A 27,018-nucleotide genomic window follows, 5' to 3' on the forward strand; every position below is an offset into this window, starting at 1 on the left:
TGTTGGGACCACAGCAAGGCAGCAGCAGTGAGCCATCTGGGTGAGGTGCAGGAGGGGGCTGGCAGAAGCACTAGAGGGGAGCACGGAGGACGTGTCTCCTCCTCCCCTACAATGAAAATTGAGAAGTTCCTAAAGGCAGGCACTGGTGAGGGAGGCAGTCAGGTGTAATTGGAGGAGATGTGACCTAGAAATTACTGGTGTTCCAGGTTTGTGGCAATGAATTTCCTTAGGAGTAAATAAACCCTCATGCTGGGCTTGGAGAAACTGGTTGTGTTTATTCTACTCTTTGGAGTTTTCAAGGATTCCCAAGATAGCTTGTGAGTCGTTGTGTGGGATAAAGGGAGAGATTTTTTTAAGAACGTATTTACTCTCCAGTATTGGAAGGAATCCTGAGTTTAAATATTCCAAGAAATCTGGGTCTTCCCTTAGTAAACCTCCTCCCCAAAATAGACTGAGTGTGGAAGATATGTTTCTGTCAACATTTGATCTTGAACGATCCATTCAAGAGCAGCCTTAGTTTAAATCCCATTCTGTCTATGTTACCCAGGGGCTGGCAAGACTTTTCTAGATATTTTGCAGCCTCTGTGCTGTTTCAAAGGCGTCTTGTCCCACGATTTTCCAGTTTCGTTCAGTTTTTGCCCCAGTTAAACCCAAAAGGAACCCTAACAGAGCCTCTCTCTCTCTCCCTCTTTCTCTCAGCATTGCAGTGTTTCTCTAATAATATATATGATTTTATTCTCATCGTGTCAGGAATCAAATATTTCTGTAAAATGTATTGGAAATTAAGACTCTCTGTGTTGTCAGTGTAAAAATATGCTGAAGACATGCATGACTAAACAGGCAAATGTAATTGAGCTACTGGGAAGTTCAATATTGGAGATGCATCGTATTGACCGACAGTAATATAAATGGTGAACAGACCTCTGCAAACATTTACTGTCATTCACCTCTTAGATTCCTAAGAGAAAGGAAGTTGAGAACAGTGCTACAGAGCCATAAGAAATCATCTTGAGTGTCTCCCAAGCCCTTTCCTTTGTCTAATAGGACAACAGATATCTCCACACCTTTTTCAAAACAGGCTTTAAAGGCAGCATGGACCAATCAGTATTAGAAAAGCCCTATTCTTACTGTAGACACAGGGGAACTTTAGTACCAGTGGGATTATTCTGTCTAAATCAATAGAGAAGTTTCTATCTTGTTTGAGGAAAAACTGACTGTCACTGCTGGGAGGGTGGGAAAGGAGATACAGATGCAAATTAGACTAACAGATAAATCTATAGTAAGACATAAGGGTCTAAAAATGGGATCGGCATATTTAAAAGTGCAATCCTCAAATTCCCTGCTTACCCTCCCAGTCACCGAAGGTTTTACTGCAGATTGTTTTGCAGCATTATTTGCCAGTCATCTGATGCACTCTTCCTTTGCCTGAACAGCAGTGTCCTCTGTCTTGGCAGTGACGAGCAACTAAATATTTAGCTCATGAGGAAAAGATCTTTTGGGGCCTTTCCTCAACCTATGTCTCTTAATTTGGTAGTGGTATTCAGAATGCACTTATCACAAACTCCCAATGTTAGGTGATCATCGGAATGCTGAATAGCTATTGATCCCAATACAATTAGTGTCTTCTGAAGCAGAAAAGGTACCCTAGATCTCAGTCTTCAGAAAATGCATCCTGATTGATAGAGCACCCTCGCTCTCTCTCTGGCTCTTCATTTGAACTTCAGCTCTACTTTAGAAGTCTAACATGCCCGTGAGGGACTGGTGCTGCTTCCAGAAGACTTAGACCGTCATAATTAGAAGCTTCCCAAGACGTGAGAGATGAGGATTTGAACACCTGCAAACCAAGCAAGGAACTGAAACCCATGTCTCTCTGACGTCCTCAATGAATGCTTTAATCCCCAGCTCTCTTGTGTAAAAGAGTAGGCATCATTCTTGCTAGTCATCTTTTGAAAGAGATGTATCCCCCTGTTATTATTACTGTATTTCTTTATATAATACATTAAAACTGGGCTTAAGCTTCCAGCTCCTGGCTTTGGGAGGGTGGGTCCTACAGCCCAGTAAAGTTATCAAGCACCTGATGGCCATGAGACTTACGGCACCCGTCACCTTTATGTTTCTTATTGGCTAGTTTTGTTGGCCTCTGCCCTGTGAACTGACTCTTCTGAGGAGTCTAATAATCTTATAATCAGTTGAGACATTTACCTGAGGCACTGGTTTACTTTGAGGGCTAGGGGCCTTAAAATCAGGTGTTGCATAGTCAAGTGTTGCATTGCACATGTTGCCTTGTAGAGAATTCCCAAGACCTCAAATAGCTATTTGAAATCATAGAAGCAGAAGGAAAGAAAAATTTTAAAACACTACCTACGACATCTTCCAGTCAGCACAGGGATATTCTGCAGTAGTTATTGCAGTCTTCTAACATGCCAACTGAACTCCTTATCGGAAAAGCAAAAAGCAAGAAAGACAAGAAAGATCTTGTGAAATGCTTTTGGTTTTTTAGGAAAGCCCACTTTGTGGGGGTGAGGGGGAGGGTAAAGAGTTTCCTCCAACCATTACAGCTCCATCAAATGCAATATTACCCCAGTAATGATTGTTATGCCTAATAGTCATGGACAGCAACTTTATTCATCCCAGAAAGTACACAAAGAAAAGCAGCGCTGCAGTCTCTAAGATACGAAGCTTTCTCTGTTAAATTTGCCATGGATGGCTGGATTCATCAGTTCGCATGCATCTTTGACTGATACATCATGCTGGATGCTTTAGGCAAACACACACTAATTAGTAGAACAAATAGAAAACCCTGAGGATGCCCATGCTTAATGACATTGCCCATATTCTAAACTGTCTCTACGACAAATTACTCATTTCATGGCTGTAGGCAGTGCAAGTTAATTTATCTGTATCAGTTGCTAAGTTGAAGCATTCACTTTTAACAAGACACACTGTATTATACCTTTCTAGGAAACCTTCCAACACTTTAGCTTTTCAACAAAAAAGAAACTAGAAGTAATAAGCCAGGCCAATTCAGGGATAAAAAAGTAAGAGATATAGGATCTATTGTAAGTTTAAAGAGTCAATAGATGCTGATGTTAGTTAACTTCTAATTAGTTTGGTAGCATATAAAACCCAAAAAATTGCGAAGAGGACTTGAAATGAAATCCTCAGAGGAGTGTTGAGTTATAACCCAGAACTCTGGCTCAGAACAAAGGCAGATTGTGCAGAAGTGTGTGCAGTTCCTGCTATGAATGCTTCAGTTAGGTAATTGCTTTTCAATCAATCTCAGCAAAAGAAATGAGAAGTCAAGTATGGAGAACGAAGCAAATTCACAGGCATCTTATACCAGTATGGTTATAGTTGTCTTGTCATTTTCAGTTGTGTATACGTTTGCTTTTCTTCACTGACACATCTGGCTGAAGAACGTGGATAAAGTGAACCTTGTTCTCACAAGACGAATGAGCTGAACACAGCGGTCAAATGATACCCAAGAGTCTATGACATTGCTGAACTGTAGTCACTTAATTACCTAAATGAACATGGGTCTTTTGGAAGCATGCAACTAAATATCCTGCATAACCAAGCAAACTCTCAGCCCCAGTAGCAAGAGCAGACTGAATATTGTTGTCCTAAAGACAATGCGTCAAGTTGCCCTCGTGCTGGCAGGTTGGATGGGAGGGGAACAGCAAAGGGAGAGGATTGAGCGGAGGGAGATGACCTGGCAGAGTACACTGGAAAGTCAGAATTGCTCTTTCTGCCTCATTCAGCAGGATGAGAGAAATGGGAAAAATCATTTTGTGCTTTTATCCTCCCATAGTTGAACCCTTCTCTCGGCTGTGGAAGGCTCTACAATCAGCCTGGCTCTCCAAGCAGACTGGCAGAAGTACTGTGGCCACCTTTGCAGATGCCTAAGCAGACGTATGCCTAAGAGTTGGATGTTACCATTTAGCGCGGCTACAAAAGCTTTGATTGCCACTTCTTCAGAAGCATGTGGATGCACATAGTCAGTAACCAAATACTTTCAATAAAAGCTAAAATCTCATCCAACTGTTAATGTTAACTATCTTTACTGAACATATATTTTGACGCTGCACTGGTTTACATTCTTTATAAACATAGACTATAAAGACTAAAATATAGACAAGCTTACCATAGCAAAGCTCTTGGCAAGTAACCTTCCAGAAAGTAAAATGCTCAGCGTCCTCCGACACCCTGAAGAAGAAACACCTTTATTTGGCACCCAACACTATGTTGTTGCTAAACAACTTCCAAAGGTCAGTTTGGAACCTAAAAAAATTACAAAGCTGATACTAGCAAATGCCTTAATAGGTACCTGGAGGGTTTCAAGCTGCTTGCTGTTTCCCATGCTTCCTCGTAAGTTGTGCTTAAAGGCAGTTGTATTCACCAATCTGCTACAGTCTTGTCCCAGAGAAAGTGGTTAGGAAGGGTTTAGTGCCCACTTGTATGTCTGGCATCCTAAAAGCATCCACGTCCTGATTGAGGGCATACCTTTCCAACTTTCCCCTCCCCTTACAAAGCAGTGGAGGGAGGGAAGAGCAGCATTTGGGGATCAAAACACTGGCGTTACTGACGCCAGGGGTCTAGGTTCACTTTTTTTCCACGGCTGTAAACTTCTTTTGTGGATTTAGATAAGCATCATTGTGCCTCAGTGTGTGTTATATAAAGGCAGAATAATGAGACCTAGTCTTCCCTTGCTTTCTCTTGCTTTCATCTGTTTGCGTTTTTCCAAGTCTCAGAGCAGACCTCCTGTGTTCACGTAGGTGGACTCTGTTCCCAGCTGTTGTGTGTGTGTGTCATGTACGCTTACATAGCCTGCAACTCCGATACGCACTGTTGCGGGCTGATGTAGAGACGAATCTCATGTTTCTGGCACATCCACCTCTCTGCATCTCTCTCCTCTGTGGTACTCGAGACGCTTACACCCAAGAAGCTGCAGCCGATGCTCCTTGCTTGTCAAGTGTGCAGAGAGCAAGCGGCTGTCGCGGTCTGTCTGCGCTGATTTAGTTGATAATGTTTACCGTGTCTGCTGGTTTGGAGAAAGATGGGGGGTCGGGGGGTGTCGGGAAATTCTTTGAGCCTTGTTATCCCTACAGTAACTATAGACTTTGGCGGGAATGCGGGTGATTAATTTCAGGTCTGTGGGCTCAGCCCAAGCGGCAGCAGCTCTCCCCGCCGCCGCGCTGGATGTCTAGGAGACGGCAGCGTCCCCCGTGCTCCGCTCCCACCGAACCCTGTGAATCCAGCTCGCCTAAATAAACATTACCGAGCTGCTAATCACACGCTCTGAAACAAAACAGCACTTCACTTCGGGATCTGGGCAAGATCAGACTTCCCTCCCTCCCTGCCTCTCTCCTCCCCTCCCCTCCCTCTCTGCCCCCTCCCTGCTTTTCCCCTCCCTCTCCCCGGCAGCCGCCGAGCCGGTCCCTCCGACCTGGCAGCCTCACGCTGGGGGCCGCCGCCGGCCGGGGCTGACCGAGCCCGCCCTGCCCGTGCTGCCCTGCCCGCCCCCCGGCCCCCCCCGGCCCGGCACCCCTCGCCGCCGGGCTCCCAGGCACCGCCGCCGCCCCGACGATAAAAAGTTGTGCCGAGCTCCGAGGATGGGAGCGCATCTGCAGCCGCTAGCCCTGCGGCTTCTGGCGTTGACTTTCCCCTTGGTGGCGAAGGGTTTTTCTGACGAAAGCTTGGAGAAAGCCGCGAAATCCGAGGGATATTGCAGTCGGATCCTGCGAGCCCAAGGCACCCGGAGGGAAGGGTATAATGAATTTAGCCTCAGGGTGGAGGGCGATCCGGAATTTTACAAGCCTGGAAACAGTTACCGGGGTAAGTTGGCCATCCTCTACTTCCCATGCTAACGATAATGGTCAGGACAAGTGTCTCTGAAACTATAACGTGTCTCTGCCTGTCATCTCGGTATCCCTTTTGGCGTGTGTGTGTGTGACTGTGTGGGTTAAGACAGGGTAATATACTCCCACGCATTACTTTATTGGGGATGCTTTCATGACAAGTGAGAGGGAGTTGGATTTCACAGTATCACTTTACTCTCAAACATTAACTCGGTATTAAGAGGAATTTCCTTCCTTTTATGAATCCTCTCTGCCGGCTCAGCGCTAGCACAAGATCACAAGTTGATGCGATACAAAACACACGCTCTTCCCCCGTTTACCTACTTCTATAGGATTTCTTCCTATCCCTTTAAATATACCACAGTGAACAGGAGAAGCTCTAACATTCAGCAGGAAGGAGAGGAAACTCGGGGCTAATTGTTCTTGCCCTGAAATATGGATGTTAATAAAATGAGTTAGCATATGGGCAAACAGTGATGCAGCACACTGCCAACTTCCCACATTTTCCACTTATGTTTATCCCACCGCCCTTTTTTTTTTTTTCGGGGGAAATGAACAGATGGTTCCAACAGGAAAGAGGCAGAGACGGTGCTAATGACCACTGCAAATAAGAGATGGAGGCATTCGTTCTCCACTGAGCATTTCACACACAATCCTTGAAATTAACTTCCAAAGCACATTTCAGCGTATTTTTCTAATTAATGGACAAAGGCAGTTTTGGGTCACTTTTTCTGCCTCACCATATAATGCCTTTGGAAACAAACCTTCTCGGAGTATACCGTTAACTTTGTATTTTAAAAGCACTCTGAAAAGAGTTTGGACGTTTTTAGGTACCATAACTAATGTACTTTATAGGCATCACTTTGGAAAACAAATTTTGAGAGTTTCTTCTTAGTGTTTCTTCTGATCTTCCTTAGATTCAGTGTAAAGAGCAGTGTTTTCCCATTGCATGAACATGGGAATCTTGGTAGAGATAGGGAGAAAAAAGCGTGTGCATAGCATGATCATCATCATCTCTTAACGGGTGAGAAATAAATCTGCAGCAATGATTAACTAGTGTTGGGCACCAGCCTGTAAATTTGCATGATTTTTTTGATTATTTTTTTTTTTCCTCAAGAATTGATTTATTTTAATGCGGTGTGAGGAAATGCACATTTCCCACAAATTGGTTAACTATTCCAGACATTAGGATTGGTACCTTGAGTCTGAAAGATTTTACGTTGCACGTCAGTTTGATACATCTACTAAGCAGGATAAAGATAACTGTCAAGTTCTTTGATGGTCACAAAAGTGAATGTTTTTAAAAAGTTTTGGAATTTACTTCTGTGAAAGGATTATTGAATATTTTCAGTCATCTACCAAAGAAGTTTCTATTACATGGAAATGTAAGGGAAAGAAACTCCCAGATGAATTAGCAAAACTAATTTTGTGGATGTGTTAGGTCTTGGCATTAGGAACTCAATTAATAAAATCACATCAGTATATTGTAGGTTCTTGGAAGTGAGAAAATTACATCTAATAGTAAAAAGTTAAAATACAGACCAAAATATGTGCCCAAGTTTTTGGTATTTGAGATTGAATTATTCAGATGACATATAAGCCTATCTAGAATAGCCCTTTAAGGACACTTTCTGAATGGTTGGAAGAACTTAAGCGAATGCTACCATGACATATACATTATTTATGGTGATAGTTAAAACTAACTGCATTACAGAAAGCGTCAAGAGCTCGTTTTCAAAGGAAATTCTGCAGTACAACTGGAACTTCATTACTGTTTTATACAAAGGTTAGAAAATCCAACTAATGATAAAAAAATGCAGGATTGTGGCAGGTCTGTGGGGTTTTTATATGTAAATTACTGTGTGTACAACACTGCGGAAGATTTGCACAACCTCCTTTGCATTGGAGCCAAACGTGCCTGTTTCCATGGCCCCTGTTTGATTTAATGCAGTCTGGATCCTTGGCACATTCCCTCGCGGGCTCCCGGAATAAACTAGTGTTTGTGCATGGTGGCTAACGCAGGAACTAACCGTACGTACAAATGTGGTATTCCACCAAATTGACAGTATAGAGGCATCCATTTATGTTTGTGACTCTCTCGATTGTTGGTTCGCATGCACACATGTAAGACCCTCAAGCTGCAACGTCTGGAGGAAACATCACAGCACCCTTGCCACGTGGGAATCAGAAGACCACAGTTCACAGCTGCCATTTGTCTTTGGGAAAATTTTCATGGCTTTCCTGTAGTTACTCGCCTTTAGATGAATCAGGATCTCTTTGCCCAGAGGGGAAATCCTGGGTGGATCCGTGTATATGGTTTTCCACCTCCCTGGAGCTGTGATAGAGGAAAATGGCCCTGAGCACCGAATAACCTCTTTGCATGGGTATGCACCTCCTCTGGTCTGCAAACACTGGCAGCAGTAAATAAAGGCACTTTCTTCTGTCTCAGACAATTAAAAATGAGATAGTAGCAGGGCTGAGGAGCCATCCTCCTTTTCTCCCTAATGTCTTACAAAATAACAATGGCTATGGGCTTTGTGGTGTCCCTCAGGAGAGGTGATGTGACTGATTTCTAACATCTTATTTGAGGCTCTTGGTGCTGTAGCCTGCAAGTGGCCTTTATCTGCCTGGTCTTTCAGGCTGTGATGTTGTTGCCTCTCCCCTTGTGGAGCAGGCAGCCAAAGGCATGCGGTGGTCACGTCTTCCCATAGTACCAGGTCTGCGGGCGCACCATCCTGGGGTTGAGGTCCTCTCCTACCTGCTGGCTAACTCAGACCTTGATGTAGCTGCTCTTGCTTCCACCGAAGGTCAAAGTTCCCATCGCATTCAAAAGGCACAAATGAGCCTTAAGTTTAGATGGTGTTACGGGGTAATGATCCTTGAAAGTACTCAGTCCTCCTAGCTTTATTGATTTGTAGAGTTAGATCAATGATTGCATGAGATTTCCATGAAAAATTGTGTGTTTCATCCTATTAGAAATAAAAATGAAATTGCTCCTAAAAAAAGGCAGAGGTATGTCCATTTCATGAGCTAACATGCAATGTACATAGCTTCCTCCATAATTTTCTGAAATTGTTATTCTGATAAGGAAAATGAGATTTTGGCCAGTCTAGTGCTTAGATATGCCTTCCATGTAGATGCTGTTTCTGTTTTTAATGGAATTTCCACTTGTAAGTCTGTTCACCTTCTCAGTTTTCAAGGACAAGCTCAGTTAACGTTACACTCCCCATTGCATTAGTTTGAGGACTTCTAAGGAATATTGAATCTTTTTCTTTCCATTTCTTTCTTCCCTCCAACACACACGCACTTTTTTTGTACTTTATAAGTAAACCCTCATTCTGTAAATATTTTAGCGATTCTCATGTTTCACAAATTATGGATAAAACTAGATATTAAAAGTGCATTTGTTGGTACTTGTGCAGCGTACAACACAGGACGTGCTGTGGCGTAGGATGTGGAAAGTCAGATTTTTCTGCCTGAAACCAAAGGCGCAATTGCTTTGATCACCCCGCCTTTAGCTGGGGACACTGGGGAAAGTGGAGTGTGGTGAAGGTGTGTGCCAAAGTGGAACTTGTAAAGTAATTAGAGATTTGCCAGAGGGGATGGAAACAGACAAAAGCGACTGTTGATATGTAATCTTCCTTTTAAAATAAAATGCTTAACTTTGAGGCATGCACTGAGATGTAACTGATTTTTACAGGAAGTTCATATTGTTTGGTGAATGTTAATTAATGTGAACACAGTGTGAGCAATACTCAGCTGTTCTTTAAAATGGCAGAGTTTAGCCCGAGAAGGAAAGCTCTCAACTCTTACGCAACGAGGAGCCGCTATCTCTTGTGAAAACCAGATGTAGTCTGACAGCTTCCCACTGCTGCCTCTGCACTGCCAGCCGCCTTCTGTGCTGAAACAGTCCGTCCAGAGCCAGTGACTGCAGAACCATCTCCACAACAGGGCTCGGTATTTAGGAGTGCCTCCCATAAAGCCTTGCACTGCCGTCTTATCTGAGCACACTGGGTAGTTCAGAGAACTGACAGAACTCTTCTCAGCTAAGGTGTTAGCGTTTCTTCTCGCCTAGCTCTGTCAGGGGTGACCAAAGCACGCATTCATCTTGGTATTCTTGAGCTGAGCTTGCACGGCCACTAAAATCCCACTCTGCTCCTGCGGGTCATCACCCTCCCGGCCCCTCACTTGTCTCCGGGTGTCCCCATCGCTGGCAGAAGAGCTCCTGGGGCTGCACAGAGCAGCCACTCGGGGACTGGACCCAGCTGAACTCTCCGCTTGGGGTTTTTTTGGTTTGTTTGACTGTTCAGCTGGATGTGTTCCCTCCTTCAGCTGACAGCACAGCTGCCTGGATGTGGCTGCTGTACGAGCAGGGCGGGATGGGGGGAGGGCAGGATCCCTCATGTTGGAGGAAGCATGGATTTATTCTGGGTTAAAACGACTGTGCAACCACAGCATGAGTATTGCCAACCCCAGGCATTCAAAAACTATGAGTCAGGCTTTGGAATTACCTTCCTCTTTTTTCTTTTATTTTTTTTTTTTCCTCATGGCTTTTGTAGCATTTCAGATATCCTCTATTTTATAGGTAGGTGTTTTGTTTGGGATTTTGAAAACTGTTTGGTTTGATCTGTAAATTTGTGAGGAAAATGATGAAAACTGTTGAGTCAGTTCACAGCTGGATTCTCTGTCTGCTGGCATAAGTATTTAAGTATCTCTGGTGTAACCTTTTACTCATAGTGATTCAGACTTTTGAATTACATATAATATATGGAAAAATTTGTTGCATGTAAAAGACCGTTATGGCAATTAGTTTCTGAGTGTTCAAGCAAGTGTAATGCGTTCATCCTTGAGTTCAGCAGTGTGCTGTTCTCAGTTACTGCAACTGAGAGGCTGGCTGTGGATTTTCATTTAAATAGAGCTGCAAAAGTTTGAAAAATTGGGCTAATAATACTAATTATTGGGCAGATAACGAATTAATGAACTGGAGCAATACTTAGAAACGTAATCAGAAATTTTAATGCTATTATGCTACTACTCGGTTCCTGTACATAAAATGTGAAAATTTCTTTCTCCCCCAAAACGATGAGGTTTAACCTGTAATAAGGTTCCATGGAATGGAACGTGTGCTGAAAATCTTGAGAGTGGGGGCCTTGCTATTACACCCATCGCTGCTCTCTGTTTGCACAGGTGTTTGCAGGTGTACAGTCTAAACACGGCACTTCCATTTCAATTTTTAACCTTTTGTGTATCTCTCCAATCTTGCTTTTTGCACATAGAAAAAAAATATGTATTTGTACAAACACGATGGATTTTACACCCAAATACAGCTGTGTAGTACTAGAAATGTTCAAATATCTTGTTTTATATTTTTCTACGCTTGAATTTCTAGATCAAAGAGCTCTCCACGTGTTCCAAAAGAACTCTGGACATATTTTGAAATCCATATCTTTTAAGGGCAATCTGTCATTTTTAGTAATGTGTTTCAACTCCTCATGGCCTATTTGTGTGAGAGGGATTCTCTTGTGAATACTCTTCTATGAAGCGGCATTGGTAGCTGCAGTTTGCTCACGAAAACTCTGGGTGGTCTTCAGTTTCTATTGTGCCAGTCAGGGGTTGAGAGTGCAACAATAGTGTAGTACAAGCAATGCCGTCTGCATTATGCTTAAAGTAAAAGCTCCTTAAAAGTATTAGTAGTCCAGTTTTCTGTCTCTTCCTTTAATTCAAAAAGATTTTTTCCCTAAAATTTACCTCTGTTTCAGAAAAGGACTCCTCTAAGTTGTTGAAAAGGGTTCAGTAATTTTAAAACTCCTCCAAAAGTCCTGCCTCAAAGCTCTGCCTTATTCCATCTTTCTGATAGTGTTTGAGAGCGCCACAGCTGACATAGCTCAAGTGTTGCTGAGTGGTGCTTAGGTACTGATGATGGCAAACAGAAAAACCATACAAAGGTATCTTGCACTAGCAGAAAATGAGGGATGTAATCCTGATGCTGAGCATGGTGAAATCTGATTAGCCAGCATTACATTATTGTTCTCTGCTGGTGGATCCAATGACTCCTTCCTGGTCAGGACTGGTGTGTGAAGAAGGGGGTTTTGCTAGTGTGTTGGGTGCTTTTGCAATCGGAGCTGGCAGCACAATCTCTAGAGGTCATATAATGATAGAATTGTCTAGATTGGAAGCGACCTTTAAGATTATTGAGTCCAACCATCGACCTAACACTGCCAAAACCACCACTAAACCATGTCGCTAAGCACCACCTCTACCCGTCTTTCAAATACCTCCAGGGATGGCGATTCCACCACTTCCCTGGGCAACCTGTTCCAATGTTTGCTAACTTTTTTGGTGAAGAAGTTTTTCCTAATATCCAGTCCAAACCTCCCCTGGTGCAACTTAAGGCCGTTTCCGCTTCTCCTGTCATGTGTTACTTGGGAGAAGAGACTGATCCCCATCTCTAAGTCAGCTTCAGTCATGAGTTTGCTGTTCTGCCCTGAGGTTAAAGGAGAAGGAGGATAGTTTTGGAGTGACCATCTCCATCAGCTGGAGTACTGTGTTGAGTGTAGCTGAGCTGGAGCAGACAATATGATCATCTTGCTTTACAGTTAAATAAACTTTCTCTGTACTGAAATGCCTAGATCCTTGTCTATGCTTAGAGCAGGACAAAAGCTGACGCCAAATATTTAGGAGATGTTCCCTCGCATTAAAAAAACCCACCACCACAAAACCCCCTAAACACATGTGTCCCTGCCCCCAACCAACAAGAAAATAACCCTCCTGTGGATCTGAGCAGATTAGCAATCTGATTTAAAAAACAAGAAAAAAAAAAAGGGTCTGTGCATGTGGGGAAAAAAATAGCGGAGGTATTTCATATCATGCCAGTGTTTTTTGGTTTATGCGGAAAGTTGGACTGAACATTTTTGTATTCTGGCTGGCTTTGATCCATGTTTTTAGTGCTCTAGCTTTTGTTAATACCAACTTAAAGCACACATCTTTCAAGTTGAACTGTGCAATGATATGCAGGTGGCTGATTTCACAATTAATATTATATTTTCATTATTTCTCTGTTTATTATATCTCAGTGACTCTTTCTGCTGCCACTCCTGCTTACTTTCGAGGATTCACGTTGATTGCTCTCAAGGAAGGAAAAGAAGGTGACAAAGAAGAAGACCACGCGGGAACTTTTCAGGTGAGAGAACTTTCCCTGGCCTGTGCCTCTAGGAGTCTTCCTTACTGTATGCTTGGCTCAGAGAGAGATGTTGTTTGCACAGCAGAATGCTGAGTATGCTTAAGTAAGCATAAATATTTGTGGATGTTGACATAAGAACAACATAGCATATTTTATATTCTGAGCAAACCCTTCAAGAAGTCTAGGCTTTTGTACCCTAACTTCACCTTGGCGTCCCACGTACTTACACTTAAACACGAGCATCAGTTATTTGAACTAGAGCCTAGGACACCTGAATTTCTTATCCAAAGTGAATATGAAAACTGTTTTATTCACATTTTGCTTTTTGTATTTCTTTGCCTAGATATTTTTGTCCATTCAGATGTAGATTATGCCTCTGAGAAGTGCGTTTGCCACAGCTGTAATGACTGTTTTATCAGTCATAAATTAGATTCTGCTGTTTTATTGATGCTCAGTAGTACTTTACTTAATGAACACATTCAGTGGGATGAAATGTTGTTTATCGTTATTAAAAGGATCAGAATCCAGAGCGATGATTCACAAAATAGTATTTCCAGCTATTTCAAGATCACATTGCATGAAAGGAATTCTGGAAACTGAGAATACACATATTTATTAAAGTAGGTAGAAATCATGTAGATTTGTTGTTTGTTGAATCTCAGATGAGGTATTGTTCGTTATTTGACTTTCCAAATTTAGAAATATTGTTAAAAAATTATAATTTACAGGATAGGTAATAATATTGATACTAATTTAAATAATGATTTATAGATAGAAGATTTCACTTGCCTCAAAGAAGCATTTCTATGTTTTCAAGGGAAATGCTGAAAAATTCTTATTTTGGTGATCTACAAGGAGATAAAATCAACTTAATCCTAGCATCTCTTCCTGAAGCATCTTCTGTTTTTTGCAGACTCAAACACAAACTCAATACGTATTTGCCCTGTTTTCATACTGAGTTTGCCTAGAGGGCTCTTTCTGGTTTTCATACATTTTGTAAGAAGATCTAGAATAAGTGAGAATTTATTTGAAGCTGGAATAAGTCCATCTTCCTTAATTAAACAATTTCCTCATATTATTTGGGAGAAATCTGTTTCATATGGACAGTTTTGTTTTTTTTAAAGGATGAACTAGCATTAAAGCATCGGCTACTGTTAAGAAGTAGAACATCTATTTTAAAAGAAACTTGTTACCATTCATTTCTGTGTTTCAGTTGTTAATGTCTATAGCTGTGGCCAATAGGAAGGACTTGGCCTGAGTTTTGCCCTTCTGGCCAGGCATAAGTCTGATTTATAACGTAGTGAGAAACTCGCTAAGCTTTGCTGAAGTACAGAGGAATTTTGAAAATTGAAAATTCTGTATAGATCCAAAAAAAGCCCGTCGGATCTCAGGGGAGGGAGGATTGTGTAATTAGCTTTATTGTATGGATTCCAATCTGAAATCAGTATTCTAATTGGCAGATGAGAGTTTCAAATTTTATGCAGAACTGAATTTGTATTTCTGTGGCACAAACTGAACTCATTGTGCTCATCCCCCATTAGCACAATTAACTGAAGTTCATTCAGATAGTGCCTGCCAGCTCTGCCTGTGCTGAGACAGATTTAAGGTTCTTATTTAGTACCCAATGAATGCTTACGGGGATAAATACCGGTGCCTCTTGTATTCATGGCTAGGTGCTAGTAACTAGAGGAGGAAAAAAGATGTTTAGTCCAAGGGTTTGCACTGTGTTTTTATTATAAGGTGGAGATCCTGACAGCGTCTAAACAGCTGTGCAGAGTAAGAAAAAGCTGTGTGTATGATAACTTGCACGCCACTTGCAGTTACGTATTTCCTGTGCTCAGATGGAGAATGAATTCAATGAATTACCTGGTGGGACAGAACTCAGTGAAAATTCCTTAATAGTGGCAAGAGACTAAATGCTACTTCTGGACTACTGGCCTAAGCCTCTGCCTCCATGAGGAGACACAGTTATTTTTCAAACAGTCAAAGTGAAGCACACGAATGCCCTGCGTGAAGCAAAGTGCTTCATTCTTATTAGAAGACTTTGCAGTATAACCAGGATCTAAAGAAATGAAAGTTGACCGAGTAAGACACATGCTTTCCCTCCGTGCCTCAGAGACTGTGAAACGCCATGTTTTCATGGCTGGGAGTGCCACTTTCAAATCATGAAGTATGGGTTGCACTATTTTTCATGGGGAAAACCTGAACCCCATGCTCTGTACTCGGGTGAAGATCCCACTGGGGCTGTGGCTTCTGCTTTGCACAGCTATTGAGTGTTGAACTGAGCAACAGGTGTCATGCCTTAAAGTACTGTAGAGGGGCCAGGGCTAGAGCAGCAAGGTGTTAAATAAGGACTAACATCCCAGTGATGGACGTGGTGCACTCAGGATGGAAAAACATGGTTTTGAGTGGTTGCACTCAAGCTGCAGCCCATCGCCAAGGATGAGGGCGCAGTAAGCGGCTGCCATGAGCTGGCCCTGCAGGGCCTTTGCTCTGCTTTCACAGCCGCCTCATGGCTCATTTACTCGTTTGACTCTGCAAGTCAGCAGGTGTGGTCAAACTTCATTAATTATCAAGCTGCAGGGTCTTGATCCTATAAATAGCACAGCTGTTAAAATTCTTGGTGGAACAGGTATTTATTTTCTGTTTTTTGGTTTGTGTTTTTTTTTTTTGGGGGTGGGGTGGGGGGGTGGTTAGAGACCTTTAAGGAAGCGTACGTTGGACTCCACCATTCTAAATCTGAGAAAACCGAGACTTTTAAATCTGATTTTACTGTTGTGTGTTTATTTAATGCAGCCAAACTTCTTCCTCTTTGTCCTTGTAGCACACCCAGGGCACAATTTGGCTTTAAAATAAACAAATCGTATTGTTGTCCCACAAATGAGCAAACATATGTTAAATAGCTAAATTAAATACGGTTGGGGAATTAAAGATGCCAAATTCAGTCACAGAAGTTTGGGGATATAATAGTAGGGCTCTTAATTACGCCAGTGGTAATTGTACAACTCCGGGGTGCGGTGGGGCACTCTGAAAGCTTTGGATATCATGTCCCATTGGCCTTTTTACGCAAGCCATTTCCAACTGTTGTCATGCTGGTCTTTCTCTTTTGTGATGTCTAGCAACAGTCTGCAAATTGTTTGAAGGCAAATTATACACGAGGGCAACAATCAAGCACTGATTGACTATAGAACCGTATCTATACAGGCCATTTTAATCAACATATGTATGTAATATAAAAGATTTAGTCTGGTAAATAATGTAGAATAATAGAAATTTAGTGCTGAACCTCATCTCATCTATCTTCTTCATTCTACGAGGAAGAGTAAATATTCCAAGAAAATTCTTGGTGGGTGTTTTCGGAATCTGTTCTGAAGAAGTGTTCAACAACAACAAAAGATTCACCTCTCCAAGTGGTCTGTTTAAACACTTAAATATATTTTACAGAAAATTTAAGGAAAACTTTATAGAGCTTTTACTAACATCTAAACTGAGTCTTCGCTAATAATGGTTAAATTCCTGTTTTATCAGATAATCTTCCTAAATTAAGAATTTTCTTGATATTTTATGAGACGGTTATTCTGATGTTTCCCTTATTCTCTCTCCAATCCCACGCGGTCTCTACCTGTCTCTTATTAAAATTTACATATTATCCTTGTAGGGCATTTTTTTCAGTTTTGCTGTTTCTGCAGTGAAGTTGAGAGTTCAGTCTTATTTATATTCCCCAGAATTGTACACAATAGTCAATCTGGACCCTCAGCATAAAATCATATAGAATTTAGATACAACAATCCTTTGGAGTATCATAATTGCTTCCCTTGTCTTCATGCAGAATCCTCTAAGTGTACGCAACTCGCCTTTATTGCAGGAACACCTCAGTAGTGTACAGGAGGTCCACGATAAAGTCCTAAATGCTTTTCTGCATGTACTGCTGCTTACATTGTGATTCCTCATTCTTTGTGTGTGCATTTTGTTCTTTTTAAGGGTAGAGCTTTGTACTTGTCTTACTGAATTTCATCTTGACTGCATCTTCAATTTAACAAGAAAGTTCTGAACTACAATCCTATCCTTCAAAGTGCTCATCATTCCTCCAAAATTTGGTGCTATTTGTGGACTTTATAAATGCGTATTCGACAATTAAACAGTCAATATAAAATATTGTGTGCAAACACGACCTGCTTTTCTTAATGTACAGTGATAAACTGAGTCATAAAGACTCAAAATCAGACACTTCTCTGTATCGTTTTTGGCATCATCAGTTAGATTCTTATGTCTGCTATTTTTGTGATAGTTTAGTGTTAAATGCATTCATCGTGGTAATGTTCCTGGAGGGGTCCTTTTGACTTTCTTTGCTCTAGAGTGAATCAAGAAATTCTTAGTTTAGGTCACTGAATTTAATGACCCACCAGTGCAAAGCAAATGTAAGAACGTAAGCAGGCACGGTGGTAGCAAGAGTGATTTCATTAAAAGTATGACATTTATAAAAGCTAGGGACGTGAGCTGAAGAAGAAAACATTTAAGGAAAATTGGAGTAGAAGTGAAATAAGTAAGGTAAGTCCTCCTTTATTCTGAGTCCTTCTCTAGGTTTACCCTGAAACAATAGCTGCAAACATCGCCTTTGTTTTCGAAGACGTGCTGCCTGGTCACCAATTCTTTTGATGCTGTTTAGCTGACTGATGTGCTTACCAAAGCTTTTAGATTAAAAGGTATTTTACAAGGCTTTTCAAAAAGCAGTTCCTCGATTGCTGTGTTCCAGCATTGTATAGAAATCTTACATCTTTTTTTAAACAGTTGATATACTGCATTTTGAAAGAAGCAAGGCTTCCTAAAAGGCTTTTAGCCATGTCTCATGATTCATTAGTTCTTGTATTTATAAGCATATATATATAAGTTTATGGATATATAAGTATATATGTTTATATTTTTAAAAATATTAATTAATGCAATTATTTATTAAGCTTTTTATATTAAAAATTAAACTATCCTTATGTAACCTTGATGTTGCACTCGACTAGGATTTTTCTTTTAACCTGTATCCCAATAGAAGCACAACAGACTACTTAGTAAATGGCTTATTCTGAGATGTGTGAAATGATGTAATTTTGTTTAATAAGTGTTTGGAGCTTCCACGTAACTTGCTCATTTTTGTATTCTCCACATCTTTACCAGCATCTTATCACTAAAACTGAGTCTTTCATCTTACTGCTTATAAGCATATGGAAGTAATGCATTTTTACTCTGATTTGATGTGAAATGTTTGATCACCAATGGTTTGGAAATCAGGGGGGATGAATTTCCAGTTCATAGTGAAACCACATAGTTTAGGTTTCTTAGCAAAACTTCCTGATACTAGTGAATGAAAACAATGTTCCTACCTAATTAAAATTTCAAATTTTAAAAATTCTTCGGGGTTTTCACAAAGGAGGGCTGAGACATTACAAGGAGGAAACATAATCCTCAAGTGGCATGTGATGGGGGGGTAGGGTGGGGGAAGAATGGATGCTAACTATTTACTTGTGGCTTTGAACCTAGTAATTATGTGGCCATGACATTATATACCTACTTTACATTTATCAAACAGAAAAGAATACAAAGCTGTCTCCGTTGGTTTCAAAGAGAAACAGATGCTGTACCCCCCAAAAGGGGTGGTGGTGGGGAATGCAGTTGCATCCAAACCTCTAAATGACAATTCTCTTTCCAAAATATTGATCAGTGGTTCTGCCATCAGCAGGAGAGAAATCAACGTGAAATAGCTGTGCATAGTCATTAAATTCATGATCCAATGCTAAAATTACAGGAGTATGTTAAATAGGAAAGAATCAGAATATGCCGGGTATATGATTTGGAGACTGAGAAGGCAGCGATGAATTCTGAGGCTGTAAAATTTAAGTCTCCTGGTCTTTTGCATTTGCTAAATTATTCCTGAATTTTCTTTCTATAAGAATGATTGCATATATTATTCTAGACAGAAAAAATAAATAATTTTATAATGGTAAAACAAGCTCAAGTTCGCCATTCCTGTTCACCGTTCCTGTAGGGTGGAATTGATTGCCCTTGATGAAAAGTTTCACACGTTTTTCTAGAACTCTCTGACTTACATATGATGATACTCGGGGATTAAATAGTAGTTTAAAAAAAGAAAAAAGGTACCTGTCACAGTCAGTTCTAGCATTGATTGGAAAATGTGAACACTTTGAATGAGACTAAGTACAAAAATCTTCGGTACACTGGAGAAACCTGAACCACTTATTGTCAAGGTTTTGGTTAAAAATTGTCTCAGGAGATAGTTATGTCTTGCTTCAGCCAGTAAAAGATAATCACTTCTGCAAGCTCCTCATTTTAAGCGTGATGAGGCCCAGGAACTTGCAGAAGAGAAACAGCTCTGTGATAATGCTTATTTGCTACTGATGAGGCTGTAGGAAAAACAAACTAGATTCTGACCTTGTAGGGGATTTTGTACCCTTCCTTTACATTTATTTCGTATGTTCTGGTTTGGGCTTGTTATGAATGAGCCAATTTTTTTTATATTGTAACATTTCCCACTTTTTGCATGTATTAAATGTTAGCTTGTTATACCTTGGGTACTCCCTCAGCTCATTATATACGTAGTTGCCGTGTCTTTTAGAATTATTGAAACTATAAAATTGCACAGCCAAAATCAGAAAGTATAAGAAATTTCTGAATACTGCTTTGTTATGTGTTTTATTATAGTGGATCTTTGAAGTACTAGCTAACATGCATTTACGAAGACGAAATAAATATTAAATTGTACTTGCTTGCAATGTAACATAGATCACTACTGAACGAACATGGGTTTCGGTTTCTTAGCCTAGGCTTTTACTTCTGTTGACAACTTGCTTATCTCAACTCTGTGAGTTTTCATGTAGCTTCCTGGTTTATCGTGTAATAGGGAAAAAGCTAAGAGGCTTTCTGTGAAAGCTCTCTGGGATTTATGTGTCCCAGACTCTTCCACCGTGGATGCTGGGAGGATGAGAGTCAATAGGTACAAGCTGAAACAAGGTAGGGTGAGACCAGATAAAAGGAAGCACTTCTTCTCTACGAGAACAGTCAGGCAGCAGCAGCGATTGCCCAGAGAAGACTGTGCAGTCTCCACTCTTGGAGGTTTTGAAGACTTGCCTGGATACAAGTGTTTGTATTTCTAGTAATGTATTTTGATAACTGGAGTTCGGAATGGATGCCAACATATACAATACTACCCACTCTCTAGTATACGTACATGGTCCAGTGCGCTTACACTCAGGCTGTAGTGTGACACGTGTACAGACACGTTTTGTTTTACGTGGACCTTTGAATCAATTTAAACAAATTTATAACCATTGATTTAATATAAAAAAACTTGCCTAGATATACCCTTGTGCTAAATATTCATACCCTGAGCACTCAAACCCGAGACCTCTTCCCCCCAGCCCGCCTTTGTTCCTATGCTGGTAGGAGATTGATCAGTGTAACCCTGACTTCCTCTCAGACAGTTTAATTTTAAATATGCTGAAGTGCCTTTTGTTAGGGTTTTCTTGGTATGTCACTACCATCACTTTTAAAACTTTAAGTTCGGTTTTACTTTATTTATTGGGCTTTAGTTTCTCTTCTGTGCTTTTTTTTTTTTTCTTTGCCCTTTTTCTTGTGTCTCTGCTTGGCTTTAGAAAAGATCATCTAGCTTCTGGCTGTGTAGTTTTTAGTCTTCTTTCTCTGTTTAATCTAATCTTATTTATTCTCTTTATATCTAGTTTTTCCTTTTTGCCTGCTGGGGAAATGCTCTTTCTTGAGAATGACTTGAAATGATGATTGTGTCACGGTTAAGAGCTTATGGTTTTTGGAAAGGACTATGCCTAAACAAGTATTTTATTTGTTGATATTTCACGTTCTGCTTTCCAAAAAAAAACCCAACACCTCAAAAACCAAAGAAACAATCAAACAAACAAAACCGAAAAACTAAACAAACCACAAACCAAGAAATCCCCCAGAACCAGGAAGGATGGCTCTTGAGATACGTTAGCTAAAACTCCAGACTCCTTTTCAGATCCAAGGCTTATCAAAGTCAGTTTATCTCAAGTCTAATTTCTGCTCTGCTTTGCAGTCTGCCAATGCATCCAGTCTACCTATGCAGTGCCAGACTACGTCATCGTAAGGTATCAGAATTGCCTAATTAAATCTCCTGTTAAAAAAGAATACCTACTAGTTTATTCTGCTCCTTGGATTAGCATTAAACTGGAAGACTTTCTGGTTTTAAGAGGCTCCTGAAGAGGCCCATCAGAGAATTGTTTCCTAGAATTTGGCACGGACACTTAACAAATCAGCTCCACTCTCTGTGAAGGAGTAAAGAGAGAAAATGACACTGGAAGCACTGTCTGTTTCTACCTTGGAGATGCCAGTCTGCTCTTCAGACACATCAGCACTCAGAATCCTCTTGTGGGCCTTTTGGGATTGGGACCATTTGATGCCTTCTGAGGGTTCTCTGCTCAGATATTGCTTCCAGATTCAAGGCCAGTTTTGTATTTGCAATTATTTCATTCAGAGACAAAGTCTGGTTCTGGGAGTGCAGATCCCACTAACTCTCTTTTGTCGATCAGTAGAAGTAATATATTCCTCCCTTGGGCAGTGTTTAAGAGGACATATCCACCTTAGTGACCCTAAAGGAATGTATTTCAAACATACCTTTTCTCCAGCTCAGGTAATCTACCTAACTCATTGTTATTCCAGCATTACATAGTCTTTCTTCAGATGGCAACTCACCTGGGCCAGAAATTTTAGGAAAGACACTTAACCCTCTGGCAACAGCCAGATGCTTTACAATTACCATAGGGTAACTGGCACGGGTTGTAACTCTAGATGTATGTAGGCTCCACGTTCATTGAAACCTCTGTTCAGCATCTCTTTCTTCATTCATAATCTTGCTATCAGTCTTTCCTTCCTAGATTTGCCTTTCTGTCTCCTCATTATTTACCAGCTTCATCTAAGGCACTCATCAATTACTCTAGATTCTTTGTGTCTCTACTGAGAAAGATCAGCACTTTTATCTCATTAGCTCCTATTATCCTTCATTAATGCTCCAAGAATTACCTGTGATGTAGTTACTTGCCACTCTGCAGCATCAGAAAACCTTCAGTGTGTCAGTTCCAATCAACAGGGCCTTAGAGCAAGTGCCTGTTCTTTGCACTTCCACTTCACATCAGGTTACAAAGCTTTTATCAGGTATTCCCCACTGATCTGGACTTCTTCAGCTATCACTGCCTGTAATCCTTACCACGATAGCTATGGATCTGGACAACCGTGCTACCCCCACAATGACACAGGGCTTTTAAAAGGAAGGGTTATTCCGGGGAAACGTGCTTAGTGTGACACTTCTCTCCAAATGAGCACTGCCAGCTCCCAGACTACAATGGCTAGACTACAGGAGTACAGAATTATATCCATAATTGAAAGTCTTTTCTCATAATATGCTTTCTTTTCCCTTCAGGTGATTTGGAGCAGGGGAGGGAGGGGTGAAGGTGTGCGCGAAGGCGATAAAGGCTGTGGCGCAACTTGACAGTTTCTCCAGGCTATATGGACTTTTCTACTACTTTAATAAAATCCTGCTCTCAGTCCTCTGCACTTTTGAGGAAGGTACACATATGCCAGTGGAAAATCTCCAATTAAATTTAAATGATCTTCTTTCATTCTTTTTTTCTTTCTTTCTTTTTTTTTTTTTCTTTTCCCCCTCCAGTGTCTTCAGAGATGTCTTCAGAAAGGCTCTTTTAAATTCGGGAATTTACCTGCCTGACTCATTCATGAATGGCTGTTGTAGGGAAAATTCTTCCTCCAGGCTCTATAGTCAAGTGAGGGAAGTCAGTTCTCATCACAACTCATTGATCAATTAATTGCTACCAGATTAAGTGTAATGCTTGCTGTGCCGGTTGTCTTGAGAAGGCAATTTTGCATTAGCAAAGTGACGATATATTTAGTTTTCATTATTCTAGACTGCATGTGTACCCTTCTCAGCCCCAGATGCAGTCCACCCGGACAGTCCTCCTCCTTTACAACTGTTCTCTTTCCAATGATGATGGGGACCTCTCAGTGTTTGCAAAGGGATACTGTTTCAACTTCCATTGCTGTCCTGAACAGCTGTAATTGATTATTCTCTTTGCTGTGATAGGTCTTTCTCATGACCTAACAACCCAGGGTCATTAGTCATCTGATCACAGTGTATTTATTCTACATCAGAATGATGCAAGAGCTGTTCAGGGAAATGACCACATCTTTTGATTCTGGTGCCTTTTGGTGCTTTATCCTAACATACCTTCATAGATGATTTTAGTCATTTCACTTTTTGCAGGCATGAATGGAAATCCGTAGTGATGTCCTCAGAATGATATGCAAGGACTCATACAACTGAAAAATACACCTTCTTATCCTGAACATATCCGATGTTTTGCTTCAATGCCAGTCTTTACTCAAGAGACTTTGCAGATGTGTTTCTGATTAGAATGCTTGGATTTTCTTTGGTCTGTTTTCTCGGAAAACTGCAAGGTTTGGCTAGGATGTAGCTTCAAGAAGTCTTCTTTCCCTGACCCTGTTGAGACTATTTGGAGTCCCAGACCAAAAAGCCATATAGTGTTGCTTTTCCTCACACCTGCTCTTGCAGAACTCCAGGAACTTGTCTCACCCAGCAGGATGCTGGATCTCTTCAATGTAAAGACCTTGTTCATCACTGGTTTGTGAAATCTGGGGTTATAAGGATATCACTAGCTGAAAGTACTTATACGGAAGGATCTCTTCAGACATAGGGACCAAGTTCAGTCATCAGAATTTCTGCTGGTGTGTCACCCCACGTCCTGATTTTCTCCGATTGGTTGCTGTCCACCTCAGCCTCTGCTTAATGATCACCTGAACGCTGTCTGCTTCCATTAATGTAAAGCCCTGCCGGAGAGGATCACAGTGCTCATCCGCTACATATCTATAATTTTTCAAAGGCTTTCTGAGGCACTGTCCCAGTGAGCAGTCCCACCAGTGAGACTTGTATTCAGTCCTGTCTGTTCTGTGAGCTTTCTGTTAACCACTCGTGCTGATCCCAGCCTGCCACCTGCACCACCATCTGTGTGGATTTCCTGACTGTGGTCATCATTGCTGTAAGAGTCATGCTTATATGGATGATCTCTAAATTGTTCTGTGACAGAATTGCCCTGGTAGCTGTACAGGACCGTCATCTTAATCAGCAGACAAAGCCAGGAGATTTGGTTTTGGCAGGAGGTAAGGTTATCTTTGCCTCCCTCCTTCCCTGACTTGCTCCTTTAGTTCTGAGACCTTCCTTGATATAAGGAGAGCTCTTCCCTTCTACATGGAGCCAGGACCTTTCCCCAGCCTCTCATTTTGCTGTGTCTCTAGCAGGGAGACACCAGAGAACGGCCAGAAGTAGATACGGTGTCACCACAGGCTGCTTCTGACTCAGGTTATTTCTCAAGCCATGGTATGGATGTTTCCATCCTAGATAGCATCAGGATAGCTACTTACTTATAGGACTGAATTACGGGAGCTTGACTTACTAATCAAGCACTACAAATTCAAGGATATATTTAGAAATAACGCACCACTTGCCAGTATAGTTGTGCAGTTTTGTTTTCTGAAATTATCTCCAGCCGTCTCCCCTTCTGCTCTGTTTTGCCCCCCTTTTCAGTTGCTGTGAGAAAAAACGAAAATCATGTTTTCCGCTTTACTTTTCTCATGGTTGTATAAGGGACAGGATGTGAAGGTACCCTACATGTACTGCGAAGCAGAATTTTCCAGCTTAGGTATTTTTGATTTCAATTGGTATAGACAAGTGAGTATATAATGAATACCTATATAAGCAAGACATTTCAAGAAGCCATTATTACTGGTAACCTGTTGAACTTCCTATACAATTTTTTTTTTATTATTTTGCTAAATAAATTCCCAAGCAATATTTGCTGGACAGTAGTTTGTAATTTTTCTTGCATAGTTACTTTTGATTATTAAAACAAAAGCGGATTAAAATTAATTTTCACCTGAAATTAAATTGAGAATAGCAAAGAAAATCCTGATCCAGTTGCACAAAAGCTAATGTTTGGCTTTTGAAAATGCTTTTCATAGCACTCGGTAATTAGAAAGGGAAATTCCCTGCTGGTATAGAGCTACCATTTTGTTCCCCATTCCCTGCATTGTCATTGTGGGTAGGGTTATTATGCAATCTCTGGCAAGCTCATCCTACCAGACTGCTTACTAATTTGTAGGCTGTAGGTGTAAATTGAAAAGCCTTCATCCTGCTTCTGTTTACTTCACAGATTGAACTGGGCTCCAATTATTCTCATCTGTGTGAATTGAGGCACTGTTGTTGCTCTTGCCTCTTTTTTTTCCTTGTGGGTGGGCATAACTCATTCGGACCTGCATTTCTTTTCAAAAGAAACATTTAAAAGAATGAGTATGTAAGAAGTAGTTTTAGTACTTACTGTTCTATGACTTTAATGATTAAATATCTCGATACAGTCAGTACTGTAATAGAGGTTCCTTAGGGCATTGCCAGTGTTTATTCATGGCATGGCATTTATTTGACAGACACACATCAGGGTTTTGTTCTCTTGGAACTCATTTAATTTTTTTATTTTTTTTTTTTTAAAAATTCCAGTTGTATGAGTAAAGCTGACTCTGCTTGTATGGGAGGCTTAATTATACCTGACGTTGCTCGGTTTAGCCTGTTTGTCACAAACTTATTGTAGCTAACCTACCGCTTTTTAAAGAGGAGGAAAACAGAGAGGGGACATAAAGTACCAAACAAATGCTGAAAATGGAGAAATATTTTATACTGCAACCCCTTTTAAGCAATAGGTCACTTCCATAGGAAAATTAGCTACCTATTTTGTACCATTAATAGAAGGCGGCTTTCTGGGAGCTTCAGGGAGGTATTTTCAATGGTTGCTAAGGCAGCAGTTTGCCTCTTGGTGGTGGTCCTTTTGCTCTGGCCTCTCTGTACGTGATGTTGTGGGAATCCCAGATGTAGGAATAAAGCAAGAACCTGCAGTCAGTGAATTACCCCCCCCACGCTAATCCTACCTGTTAAGAAAATCTGCCCACACATTATGATAAATCCCAGTATTGTTAAGATAATCATAAATGTTTTTTTGTATTTGCTGCACGCATAGGACCAGTGGGGGTTTTTGGCTATGCAAAGTTTCTTGGCTTCCTTTGAGATTCTTTCAGTAACCTAGTTTTGTTATCCATAAAGGTTATACAAAGTACTTATATGAATTAGAATTGGGTTATGATATATTTAGACAGTGGGATTATATAATAGCCTTAGCTTCAAATACAATATGTTCCAAACAATAATTTGGAACTTTTTCTTAGAGGTTGTGTAAGATTTCTATAAAGGATGAAAAAAACCTTTATGCTACCTACTCAAAGCTCTCTGTATATTCATCTAGTTTTTTTCTTTTAGTTCATCAGATGCTCATCAGCTCATCTGATTACATTAGTTGCAAAATGTATTAAACCCACATAATAAACAACCAGCTTTGGATGTGCAGATGTTATGCAACTGCCAGCTTCCACAGAAAGAACATAGTGTACATCGCAACGTGTTCCTAGGTTTCTAAGCCCATTTGCCTCGAACTGCTGACTACGAAAGAGCTCTGGCATTTCTTTTTGTGAATAACAAACCTGATACAACTGATGTGAAAACGGGTCTTGGAGTATGGCCATTTCTGTTCATGTTTTTACGTCTGTACGTATCATGTACAAAAGAAAAAATTAGTTTATGCCTGAGCTAAATAAGCCAGAATGACATAAATATGGGAAGGGACATTGCACGATTAAAAATATGGCAACCATATAAAGGCAGGATAAAATGTCGAGCTCGCTGCTGTTAAGGTATTTGACACTTGATACATACCTCTTGAATTTAGAGAAATCATGGCTAAATTTTTTTTTCCAATTACATTTACTGAATCTTGTCCTAATGATTTTCTGTGTGCAGTG

At 40.7% G+C, this 27,018-nt stretch overlaps 1 protein-coding gene across 1 annotated transcript in view; it reads left to right on the top strand.

Annotated features, from left to right (window-relative positions):
* The first annotated feature begins 5,594 nt into the window (after nucleotides 1-5,594).
* The window catches only part of SPON1 (spondin 1), a 201,216-nt gene continuing 179,792 nt past the window's right edge, over nucleotides 5,595-27,018 (top strand). The window contains exons 1-2 of the mRNA XM_054201316.1: nucleotides 5,595-5,835; nucleotides 12,932-13,038. Of these exons, the coding sequence (XP_054057291.1) occupies nucleotides 5,613-5,835; nucleotides 12,932-13,038 (330 nt within the window). The 5' untranslated portion in view covers nucleotides 5,595-5,612. The remainder of the gene's footprint in view (nucleotides 5,836-12,931; nucleotides 13,039-27,018) is intronic.

Source organism: Rissa tridactyla, chromosome 4 (genome assembly GCF_028500815.1).
Source record: "Rissa tridactyla isolate bRisTri1 chromosome 4, bRisTri1.patW.cur.20221130, whole genome shotgun sequence".
NCBI lineage: Eukaryota > Metazoa > Chordata > Aves > Charadriiformes > Laridae > Rissa > Rissa tridactyla.